At 33.5% G+C, this 13107-nt stretch overlaps 1 protein-coding gene across 2 annotated transcripts; it reads left to right on the top strand.

Annotated features, from left to right (window-relative positions):
• Positions 1 to 12230, top strand: LOC18033070 (CCR4-NOT transcription complex subunit 11). Of its 2 annotated transcripts, none has more exons than XM_024182039.1 (12): positions 1 to 498; positions 936 to 1046; positions 1906 to 1992; positions 2707 to 2760; positions 3617 to 3762; positions 3880 to 4030; positions 4109 to 4246; positions 6379 to 6450; positions 6541 to 6614; positions 6715 to 6856; positions 10429 to 10507; positions 10810 to 10893. In XM_024182039.1, exons 1-12 carry the CDS (start codon positions 352 to 354, stop codon positions 10863 to 10865), a joined length of 1257 nt encoding a protein of 418 aa, XP_024037807.1. In that variant the 5' UTR covers positions 1 to 351; the 3' UTR covers positions 10866 to 10893. The 2 variants fall into 2 exon arrangements, with proteins under 2 accessions (XP_024037807.1, XP_024037802.1); XM_024182034.1 differs by lacking the exon at positions 10810 to 10893 and adding an exon at positions 11722 to 12230 and having other exon boundaries at positions 2 to 498.
• Positions 12231 to 13107: the final 877 nt, after the last annotated feature.

Below are 13107 nucleotides of genomic sequence, written 5' to 3'. Positions count from 1 at the left end.
GCATGTGTTCGAGTTCTAGTAATTATTGGACTCATTTTCCTTTCTAATTGAATTGGTAAGAATAGATTTTTCTCCCATGGAATGTGGATACGAAATATGAATGCGCAGGTATCTTTCTTCTACTAAGTATACATGAGGGTAGATATAGTGAATCAAAAATAATGAGGCGTTGATTGTGTTTATTTTATAAATGAAGGGTTGTATTTAAATTACTCCTTCACATCTTCACCCTGTTTCACTTGTCCTCGACCTCCTTCATCGGCTATAGTCTACACGAGGTCTTGTATTATATGTCCCTGTTGAAATTGAAATTTTTGAAGGAAAAAAATTTGCAAGAGTAGGAAAAAAAAGATGTTGAGTCAAGAAGAATCGGGACGAGTATTTGAAATGTTGAAATCGCAGGAAAAGCCAGTGGAGGAGATCGTCTCCGATCTCATCTCCACATTCCCTCGCCACCGCCATTTCGTTCTTTGCACCACTCTCTCTCTCTTGTTACAGGCAATTTTACTCTTTGCAAATTTGATTTTAGTCAATTTTCTTTAGTTTTTAAACTTATATATCGAAAAATTATGACTGCGTTATGAATTGGCTAGGGTTTTATTTTATATAGAAGGATGTGTCATAATAATTTTAGATTTTTGCCTCAGTTTGCGTTATTAATCTTCTACGAACGGCTGCATTTGGATTTATTTATTTTTTATTTTTGTGTAGTTGTAAAATGTTGATTTATTGAATCACTCTTGTAATTGGTGTTACTGCTGCAGCTATTGTTTTCATTGTTTGTTTTGTTGTTACTGCTACTAGTTTTTGTGCCTTATCGGTAAATGAATTTGGCATTTTTCATTTTTCTTTGGGTAAGATTGCAGATATTATGCTTTCTACATAAATGCATTTTGGGGTCCTTTGCTGACCCGCTGATGGTCATACAATTGCAGGATAAAAAGGCACTGAATTCGACTGAACGTTTGGTTGCATTTGCGATTCTACATCATTCTTATTGCTCCCAAAAACCTTCTGCAAATCCATTCATATCTTTAATAATAAATGTAAGTATATTTGGTATTCTTGTAGTAAGTATAAGCAAGTTTGTCTTTCTTTGGTTTGTAATTGTGACTGATCAACAGACTACTAGTGTTTGTTTACAAAGAATTCAAGTCCCAGTTTGTTTGTTCTTGTGAGATTTGATTTTTTTTTTTTTTTTTTTTTTTTGAGGTCTGAAATTTCCATGATTTGAGATTGTTAAGTTTAGAATCACAACTGCCTAAATCATTAGCTTTTGTTTGTAGGATGGCTGTTGAAATTTGAATGCATCTCATCCAACTCAATGCTAACATTGCTTAAGAATATAAGGTCATGCAGACATAAATATAATCATTTTGTTGCATATATATTTGTTGAAACTGTGTACATTTTAGCTCTTCATCTAAACTAAATGGCTACACGGAAGCTTTTCTGGTGTTTATGCAGACATAAGTAACAATGTTGATGTTTTGTCCGAGATTTTGTATCTTGAAGAATCTTATTATCTATGTTTTTACTATTTATGTAATATTAATATTCTTTTTGTCATTATTATAAAGAATTGATTTTTTTGTAGCTAAAGAGAGATTTCATACCATAAAAGAAATAAAATATATTATTTTTCATAATTTTTTTTCTTTTTTGTATGTCTTACCTGATTAATTTGCATTGCATCAAAGAAATATTACTCATCTTGTTAAATTTGAGATGTCATGATATTTTGTTTGATGTCTCTCTTTCAGTGTTTCTTTTTTGTTCTTTATGGTAAATGTCTCCAATTATCTGTGTTATGTAACAATGTGGCACATTTGTTGATTTTCTGGTAGGGATGACGTTCCATTAATGGGGTTTATTTATTATTTTCTTTTTTTAATCATGTTGCAGTCTGCATGTGATGATGAAGTTGAAAAATTTGAGAGGGCTTTTCTTCTCCAGTTGTTAAGCTCCAGCAGCTCCAATAGTAATAAAGAGGTTTTACTTTCTCTTTTAAGCCTTCTGATATGTTACTTAAAAGTAGATTATCTTTTATATGTGCTAATCAAAGTTGCTAATTCTATTTACCTGTGGAAATTGACAGAACTTTTGACTGCCAAGCACTAAGAAAGCTTTGCAGCTAAATAACCAATGTCCTAGTGTATTTATAGACCCGAAGAAATGTGATTCTGATGAGTTGTCTGTTTAGTCCCTTAATAATAGAAAAATGGGGTATTGGCATAGGTCTTGATGGGCCAAAACTTCTGTTATGATACAAGTGTCTGTTTTGCTTAGCATTAACATGGAGACCTGAACTATTTTGAATATTTGTCTGCTGAGATAGAATAATAAATCTCTCTTGATCCTTTTACTGGCTGGGAATGGGTTGTTTTTAGTGAAGTGCTTGTCTTTGGATATGTGTTTTACATTTGCATGACATGTGTACTCCATACTTCTTGAAATTTCAGTTTTCTGACATTCTTTGCTTAACTTGATTTCATGATCTGCCTTATTTCAATAGATTTAATTGGTTTTGATGTGTTCAATATGTAGTTAGCTTATTATACTTCTAAAAGTTGATTGCCACACTTGACATACATCAACTTGCTTGTGGTTGCTTATTTTGAATTTGTTGCTTTTCCACCTTAATTAATGTTTACTTTTCTTGTTTTGGATGTGATTTCTGATTTTTTTTTTTTTTTTTGCTTGCAGTTTCTCAAACAGTCAGCTGCAGATTACATCAAAGGTTTTGATCCTTCATCCCATGTAAGTACATGTTTATACAACTTCTCATTTGCTTTACGTATCATGAGTAAACACATGACTATTGGGTCAATCCATGTAATCGTGTCTATCTTATTTGTGTCAAATTTAAGCAAGTACCAACCCATTTATTAATTATGTCGAAACATCAAAACACGAATACGACCCATTTATTAATCGTGTTAATCGTATTGACCTATTTAACATATTTAATGCAAAAAAAATTAAAATTAAAATTGATTTAAAAATAACAAATATGTTAGTTTTATTCTTAAAAATAAGTCATAAATAAGTTATTATGACATGAATAAGTTTATAACACAATATGGATATGACACGAATAATTAATTTAGTGTCCAGTATATATATTAGTTAATTTTTCCAATAAATATTACTACATATTAATTGATATTTGTTTCATAAATGTGTAATTGTGTTGAGTTGGTCCAACATGGATATGACACGGTTACTTATCGTGTCTTGTCAATCCATTTATTAATCTTGTCAATATTTGTCAACATGAATATAGGAAAGTCGTGTCATATCCATGTCATGTAATCGTGTTGTATCCCATTTTGCCACCTCTACACCTGACACGTGGACACTTGGACCTGTGTTTTTGTTTCCCCTTTTCTTTTTAACTTTGTATAAATAGATGAATCTTCTATTAATAAAATTTGACTTTCTTATTAAAATTTCCATACTTGTGAAGCTTGCATAAATTTCCTGCTGTTCTTGGCTTTTTTTTTTTTGGGTGGGGGCGGGTATTGACCGGAATTATTCAAGGAAAATAATATTCTCTCTCATCTTTTTTTTTTAATATTTTGGTTAAAATTTTATTTTATCTACCTACTGTCAGGCCTTCCCTCAACGTGAGCAGTTGCAGCAGCAGTATTGTGATAAAGTACATCCAGAACCGTTTAATAGCGCGTATATAAATGCTTCTACAAAAAATGCATTCCCAGACCCTGATTTGCCACATGGATGTGATCCAAATTCACCAGAGTAAGTCTTTTGAGAGTAAAGAATTACGTCTTGTCACACATATTTTGGTTTTTTAGTTCTTTTAATGCTTCAGTTCACATTGTTTTCTTCATAATGCTCTTAAGGGTTGTGTTTTAGGTTTGACTTCCAACCTGGAGCCAAAACTAAACTTGGAGCTGGTAGTAGAGATGAAACTGTAACAGGATTGTTGACGCATCTGTCATTGAAGGGATTGGATCCTCGGTGGATCAGGCCACTTCCACCGAGGTTCCCTGTGCTCGATAGGGAGGTATGACATATTAGAACAGTGTTGTATTTTAATTTAAGAGTGCTATGTACTTGTTTAAGTTATCAAGAATTTTTCCAGCTTGAGTGGCTCATACCTGACAACAATCATGAGCTTCTTTGGGATCACGGCATGTGTGCGGATACTAGTAGAGGAGCTGCAGTTAGGGACTTGATTGCCAAAGCTTTGAAGGGACCTTTGCTGCCTGCGCAATATGAGGTTCTTAGACTTAATTCGAACTTAATACACACTCATTCTATCTTTCTCACACTTGAATGCAATTTATCCAAAATGTTATAATTTAATGTTGTCTTTGTATGTAAGGAAGTTATAGTCTATGTATCTGTTTAATCAGTTGGAATAAGATTTTTAATTAAATAGGGAGATCATGTTGAACTCTGGCCTTGAATTTATGGGTTTAGTATATAAATAGACTTTTAGTTCAATTTTTTGTTACTAACCATAAATTTACATTTTAGACTTTCATGATATGAAACAAATGTTGGAACACATATTTGTGAATATTAAGTTGCTTGGTGGTGGAGGAAGTTGGCAGTCTTTCTTGCATGCAACATGATTAATTGAATCATCCAATATTGGAATATTGTTACCTTGAATGGATACTAGCTAGATAAGTGTGTCTTTTGTGTCATCTAATCTGTTGGCTTTCGAATTCTTAAGCAATTCAAAATCCTTATTTATTATGGCTTTGTCAACATCTTTTTATATTGTTAGTTTTGAATCTGGATTTTATGGTCAATACTTGTAATTCCTAGGTGCTTTAAATTTTATATGTCTAAACTCTTGGCTTTGATCAACCATCAACACATATTATTTTCACGATTGTCTTTGCTGTCATAACGCTGCCATGAGGACCATTTTCAGTGGGCTATTTTTCATTATGCATCAGCATATTCTGACAGCAGCAAGCCTCCAGTAGGCTAGCTCATTCAACCCACTGCGTGCAATTTAGGGTGCACTAACACGCATGGTTTAACATGAAAAAACTGAAAAGGGAAAACAAAGGCTTGCGCTGGGTACGGGTGCACTAACACTCTGAACTCTATTGTGTTCTTAAAGTGTCTAGTGTCAAGCTCCTTTTAACACATAATTTCATCCTCTTATTCATATGCAAAATGCATTTAACACCCTCGGTTTCTGTTCTTGGCTTATGAATGTGTGCCAATTGGCCAACATGCAATCAACACCTCTAATTGCACAGGTGAGGTGGCATCATCCGGTGCACCACCTAAATCCCCTTTTGCAAAGATTAGGAATCATAGCTTTAGCTACTTGCATCAATTCTGTCTACCAACTTGTTTATTTGTAAGGTGGAACTTGTGATGCCTTACACCATGCCTAAAGTCAATGTAAAGCAGTTAGATATTACAATGACCCACTTCCAGCCTCATCATCATTTTCGTAGTGGGAGAACATGGGTTAGAGATATAAATTATTAACAATGTGAAAAATATACTTATGAGTTTATTATTATGAAAATACTATGTGATAATAATTAATTTAATTAACATTTAATAAAATGTATATTTATGATTTTATTGTTTTAAATAAAATGTTCAAACAATCAATGCTTTCATTTACATTTGCTTTATTATTTTAGTAGTCTTGTCCATTATACAATTATGTCCAGACTGGCACCAAATACAAGAAATTAATGTATTAGTCTTGTTAAATCCTACCCAATCTTATGTAACATACCAAACACGGCCTTATGGTGTTATTCTTGTTGAACTCTCCTTGCCATCTGTTGCTTACCATCATTACAGCTGCTAACTCAATTTTCTCTATTACTACCAATCTCTATCTTATAACTGATTTTTATAGCATGCGATTGATGCCACCATTCAACTCCATCATCATTAGCAATGGCAGTTTCACCAGAGTCTTAGCTTTTTTTTTTTTTTTTTGGGTCATATATTTACCCCATTATTGCATGTCTGTTCTTGTAGCTACTAATTTATCAGTATCAAATTGTGAAGGTTGGAATTGCAATTCTTCAATGATTGAGAATGAGAGATTTAAAATTTTAGACTCAAATTCTTGGATTTCTCCTTAAGACTTTGAAATCTTTCATATTTAGGATTCAAAACAGAAGAGGACTTAAATCTGTTCTTTCTCTCTTAATTCCATTGTTGATGGGAAGCAAGGAAAATAGCTGGAGGTAGTCTAATCCTTTGATTTTAACTTTTTGTTTTACTTTTGAATTGAACAACTTGAAATAACAAATGGTTTAAGCTTCTGCTTGTCTTTGAGTGTTAAACCATGCATTACTTTTTGTTTTATCAATAGTTTTTAGACAGAAAGAAATAATTTTTTTTTCCCCTGTCCAGCAAGTTGTGGTGGAGTTGGCTAATGACCCAAAGCTAGTATATCACTGTGGACTGACGCCAAGAAAACTACCGGTATGTGAATCAATATTCCCATTGTTTAATTCGTATATGTATGTGAGTTTGCTTGAATTGATTCTCAATAGCCCTTTTCCTTGCTCATAGGAGTTGGTGGAAAACAATCCCCTCATTGCGGTTGATGTCCTTACGAAGTTAATTAATTCGCCTGAAATTTCTGAGTATGTTTTTGGCATATCAATTGATTCTGTTTTGTTGTAATTGAAGTCATGCTTTTGGCTTGACGTTTGAAATTCTGCTTTTGGTTATATGTGCACATAGGTATTATACGGTTCTTGTCAATATGGACATGAGTCTACATTCAATGGAAGTAGTGAACCGGCTTACCACTGCTGTAGAACTTCCAAAAGAATTTGTACGCATGTACATAACTAACTGTATATCCTCCTGTCAGAACATCAAGGTATTTTTGTTTTCTATGCTTTTCTGCTGTTCAAATGGCATCATATACAAAGCATTATGTAACATCAAGGTATTTTTGTTTTCTATGCTTTTCTGCTGTTTAAATGGCATCATATACAAAGCATTATGTAACAACAGATAGTAAAACTAATTGGTACCTGATTCTTTGCACTGAGTTTGAGACGCTGGATTTGATTTAATTGCCAAGTAATATAGTGTACAGTTTGTAGGTAAAGAAGACAACTGGAGTTTAGGGCAGGGAAAAATAAAACAGAAAGAAGTAATAAAAAGTCATAAATAGACAATAGGTTGGAGAAAGCCAAATTTATGTTATCAAAGGATTTAGAGTAGTTTTATGATAAGAGAATCGCTTTAATACAGCAAGGGACAAGTTAAAAGACAATTTAAAAAAATGAGTAATAATAAAGCTACAAACTCTTGTACAAATTTTTTTTGTACAAACTGATATGGCATGATTAAATTGGTTGGATTAAATATCTCTTGATCCACATGATTTGTTTCTATTATTTTGGATTTTTATTCAACCAATGAGTTAATGGCAAATCAGTTTGTACAAAATAAGTTTGTACACAAGAGTTTGTGGTTGTATCATCACTCAAAAAAATATATGATTTCAATACAATACTGGACAGCATACATTGCATTGAAGTGTTTGTTCTTTTCTTGTGTTTTAGCTTGTACCTTACTTTTAAAGTGAGGGATTCCCATATTATAAAATTACTAAGGATTTATGCATCCAGCCGCTATGTTGACCATTGTAGAGTTATTTGTAGTACAAGCAGCCCTTTGTTCCTTATTTATTAGAATCACATCCTACGAGATACTTTTCCTGTGGATATCTTTTGTTAGAAAGGTTTTTCGGAAGTAGCCTTGTACTTGTATCAAAATTTGACTCAAATTCAAATCTTTTTCTATAAGATTTCCTAATAATTAATTTTTTTTTAAAAAAAGTTATTATCCTTTCACAACGTCAAGTATAGCAAAATACCAAACCACTACACGATTATTGAAGTGTAACCCTTCACAACATTAACGATGAAAAAAATTACATTTTATTATTTTTCCGTTATTACTGTTAGTTGACTTGTAAAATAAATTGCCCTTATCAATAATGTCGAAAATAACAAAATTAGCAAAGATTTCTGAAATTTTTTAAAAAGGTTTGAAATGTGACAAAATTACTGTGAATTTAATTACATTTAATTCCAAAGTTTTAGGGTTTAGGCTAACCAAAACCAGCCAGTACCCAACACCTTAATCTTTGACAAAATGCCAAATGTAAATGTGATTATTAATCTATTGAAAGTACAATTTCTGTTTTGCTTATTTTTATTTCTCTCTCTTCCCTCATCTATTTTCCTTCTTCCTCTTCCATCATTCTTCATTCACCCATAAACATCAAGAACAACACCCAATGCATCTTAATTTTTAAACTTTCAGGATCCAATAACTTCAAAATTTTTGTACATAATCAAAATAATTTATACGAAATAAATTACCCCCCAAAATAGATTACTCAACCTAAAGTATATATAAGATTCAAGCCCTAAAATTTAGGAATATGATTTTTGCAGCCACCAGCCACCAGTAGCCATCGCCACAGTCTTTCTGCCAACTGCATCCCAAGACTCGCGTCAGCTACCCACCGGTAGCCGTGATACCCTTGCCTCCCTTTCCTCTTCCTGACATTTTTTCTTCGTTCTTTTTGCTTCTTTTGATTTTCTGTTTGTTTCCCTTGATTCGCGGTTGCTGCAAGGATGAGATCAAAGAAAATTGCTGTGAGGTCTTTCAGTCAATCGAGTGAGAGAGAAGATAAGAGAGAGAGAGTGGAAAAATTGAGGCAAGAAGAAAACAGAAAAACTGTGGAATTGGGATTAGGTGTTATTTGCCATACTATTATAATTTCTAGCAAAGACAAATTTGCCCCTATGAAATCATCATGACATCAGCATTTGACTAACAGTAGTAACGGAAAAGTAGTAAAATGTTATTTTTTTTATAGTTAACGTAGTGAAGTTTTACACTTCAATAATTCATGTAGCGGTTTGTTATTTCGCTATACTTGGTGCAGTGAAAGGATAATAACCTTAAAAAAAAGGGTTATGGTGACCCAAGCCCACAAGGAGTGTACAAAAGGAGCCAACAAAACCAACACATAAGTATTTATGCAATTTTTGTAGAGTTTTAATGAATAGCTTATTTATTTAATTAATTTTAAAATTTGAATCTTTTGATTTATTCTAACAAATTATTATTTAAGCCAATCTGCAAGGATAACGGTAAGAAATAATGTATTTTATTATGTACAAATTATGCTCGCTGGTGTGCTTCTTTTTGAAGTTTTAAAGAATACAAATCTTATGTGTTTAGCCAATGTTCATATCAAATAACAGATAAATATGTTTCCAAGTCTGAAGCCACTGTATTCAATAATAAACAATTCGGATTGTTAGCCACTCTGCCATGAAGATAGTGAGGAAATAGTGCATTTTAAACTGTACAAAATAAGTTGCCCAGTATTCTGTCTCACAAAAGAAACAAAAAATTGGGTGATCAAAAGGATTCTATTTCTAAAAGAACAAACTTTGAAAAATAAACTTATTTAGATTGAGAGAATGGATGAAGTTGGTGAAACTAAAGGGGATTCTTAATGTTGTTAGACCAACTGAGGGTTGATGATGAAAGTTGATTTGCTTAGTTCGTGCTTATACTTAGTTTGTGCTTATACTATGTGGATTTCTAAAAAGGTGAAACTGTTGATCGGTGTTCCATAAACATTCTCTATTTTTTTTCAACTGTCCCACATTTTTAGAAATCATTACTCAACCATACACTATAAGAACAAGTTTTGTAAACATATTCTTTCTCTACCTGAATGGAGGGTCATGATTGATCTTAATTCTTGATGTTTTGATTACAAACAGTTGAAACTATAATAGACATGAACTCTTCTTTGGTCTTACAAGCACGTATAATCACAAACACGAATTTCACTGTGGAAGTCCACAATGCACTTCGGCCTAAGTTTCTAGTGAAGCTTCAAGTCGGTTGTTTGCTTTGCATTATTTAAGGTTGAGTGACCTAGATTCTAGTTTGACATAATTCTTTCGCAAAACCAAATAGTAGTCTTCAACCTAATACTATAGACGAGGAAACCAGTTTGCTGTGCTGTGAAATTCATTGTTTGGCATCAATATGTGTTTCAGTTGCTGAAGAATTTCATTATTCCTCTCTATTTTTTCACTTTTGGAGAAATGGGAGGCTTTGCTGCACTAAAATTGGATGTTCTGTATGGTACAAAATGTGCTTTAGATACTTTTGAATATGAAGCGTTGTAATCTTGAGATGGACCTTTCTTCATCTCCCTATTTTTAACCCGTTTAGTCCTCTTCAATTTGATTTGACCACACCAAAGGAAACAAAATGTAAAATGGGTTACACGGACTATATAGAATGCTAGTTGATTATATGTTTTGGACAAAATCTTTTGATGACATTGAAACTTTGTACTTATTGTCTGTTAGGTTCACAAGTGTTTCTCTCATTTGTCAGGATAAGTACATGCAGAACAGACTTGTACGACTTGTATGTGTTTTCTTACAGAGTCTAATCCGAAACAGAATAATTGATGGTGAGAATGTGCTATGCCTTTTTTCTTTCCCTGTTACACATGTTGTTTATATGACTATGTGCGAGGCATATAACATTCATGGGCTATTTATATGTTTTTATGTTTTGTGTGTGTGCTTGAAGCTAAAATCAAACTTAGTTGGTCCAAGAGAGTAAGATGATTCCTAGTCACTCGTGTTTCTTTGTGCATCTATTTGACTGTATTGGGGAACAAATATTGAAATTGAGTACGACCAAAGAGAGTCATTATTTATAACTGATTATACTCACTATTTTTTCCTGTCTACTCATCTGTCCTTGTAGGACAAATATATCGAAGTAGCAAGACAGCATGTGAGGAGTTACCTTATGTCTGTTAAAATCTGCCTGAAATCCTCCTGTAAACTTCGTAGAATTTTTGTTAAGTTTGTGTATTGGAGATCAGAAACATATTAGGATTGAAGGCTTCAAGCTGAGTCCCTATATAATATATATATATATATATATATATATATATATGAAAAAGGGTCTGTTCTCTTGATTTAAGTTGGCTTTCATTTCATTTCTTTTTTAATTGGAGAAGTTTATTAAAGGTTAATTTCCATCTTTAAATCTTGTTAGGCCCAATGATGAGTTTACTAAGATAATTTCAGTAATAGAAGGGAATTGAAGGTTCTGTTGAGAATGGTTGCCCCATATCATTGTTTAGAACTTTTTTTTTTCTTTTTCAAAAGAAATTTAACAATTGACCTGAAGACCTTTACAAGGGGCAGCCATCAATTTAAGGCATAGAAATATAGGTATTGAATCTGCTGTAGAATTGATTGAAAATATGTGGAGTATTCAATGAGTTATTGTAAAACGACAGCTGTATTGTGGAATTGTGTTTTGGCCATTTTTTAGGTTATCTGGTTAGAAAGAAACATGTCAGTAGTTATTTTTTATATTGAAAGCAATCCTTCAATTTTGTAAGCATTTTTTGTATGTTCCTGTGACACACTGGGACGTTTTGTAGGTGAGTGACTTTACATCCCTAGATATTGTTCATGCATGTCAAGCATACTTGATATGCACTTGACTACACACTTATCTAGAGTTCTGAAAATACTGTATTGATTAATTGAACAATGTTCGTGCTTTGTTTACATTCCTATGATTGAAGCATGTGAATTGAATTTATGAACATTTATGTTGCTGTTATATTTCTCGATTTTCTGACCAGTTTTTGCTTTACAGTTAAGGATCTCTTCATCGAAGTCCAAGCCTTTTGCATTGAATTCTCAAGAATTAGAGAAGCTGCAACATTATTCAGGCTTCTTAAAACCTTGGGTTTGGAATGAATGAACCCTGAATTCATAGACAGTCCTGTCTCGAGCGATTCTCTCTCCTGTGTAGTATCATTTCTAAATCTTCTCTGCTTTGTAGATAGTAACAATTTTTATTTGCACTTTCAGATATGATAGATCTCCTATAATGTTGCCTTGCCTATGAAAAGTTAGGTACCCTTCGATGTGGAAACAATAAGGGATAATTTAACTTGCTTAATTGAACTAAAGCCACTTATTTGCCGTTAGCATTACCGAGATCCTGTATGCTTGCTTACCTTACTTGTTACTACCTGTTGGCTCCCGAAGTGCAGTAACTTTATATATCCTTGTAGAATTCTGATCCAAAGGGTTGTATCGCTATTGAGTAGATTCTATTAATTTGGGATAATATTTATGTGAAGCAGTGACTATATTTTATTCTGGTAGGATTCTGATCCGATGGGTAGTATTGTCATTGAGTAGATTCTATTAATTTGGGACTATATTTCTGTGAAGCAGTGAAATAATAAGCTCTTTAACAAAGTTAATGAAACTCCTGTAATTCCCAAAGTAACCTTATAACGCAGAATGAAAAGTGGTCTTTCTGCGGCTTCATTTTCGTTGCTCAAAATCAAACCTCGTGTAATGGGTTCTTACTTCTTAATCTCCTTACAAATATATAATTAATGGGTAATTTTTGGAAACCTCCCTTGAGGTTTGCCCTTGTTACACTTAGAGAGAATGTATGCATATATTGACATTTAGCACCCCTGACCGTGTATTAGTGTTAGACTGTCGTTTGCTCTGTTACCGAAAGTACAATAATGCCCTTCACTGCACAGTTCAATAACTGACAATACTTGCAGCAACGTGGAGTTGCAGACTTGACGATGCTTCTTGCATTGCAGAAGATAACAAAACAGAAGCTTTTAACTTAATTAAAAGGCCTGGTGAATCAAGATTTTGACATGATTTTGTGAGGATCTTAGGGTTTGATTGAAAGAACTGTGCAACACCGTTTGCAACACACACGCAACGTTCACAGCACACCCTCTCTCGCTCTCCCTCACAGCTCATGCCACTAATCTCACCAAGCCACCAATCTCCCATTCTTCCTCACCACGCTTCGTCGACAGCTCTCACTCTCTTTCCCCTCCAAATCCAACAGTTGTGGGTCACGGGTCACACTCTCTTTCTCCCCTCGGATCTCCAAATCTAACACAAAACGCACGGTTCACTCTCTCTCCCCCCTTCAATTCCAGCCGCCGTGGGTCACTCTCTACCCCCTCCAATTCCAGCAGCCGTGGGCTTCCAG

This window comes from Citrus clementina, unplaced genomic scaffold (genome assembly GCF_000493195.1).
Source record: "Citrus clementina cultivar Clemenules unplaced genomic scaffold, Citrus_clementina_v1.0 scaffold_9, whole genome shotgun sequence".
Taxonomy (NCBI): Eukaryota; Viridiplantae; Streptophyta; class Magnoliopsida; order Sapindales; family Rutaceae; genus Citrus; species Citrus x clementina.
The sequence above is the reverse complement of the archived record's forward strand: the minus strand, read 5'-3'. Positions and strand labels throughout refer to the sequence as shown.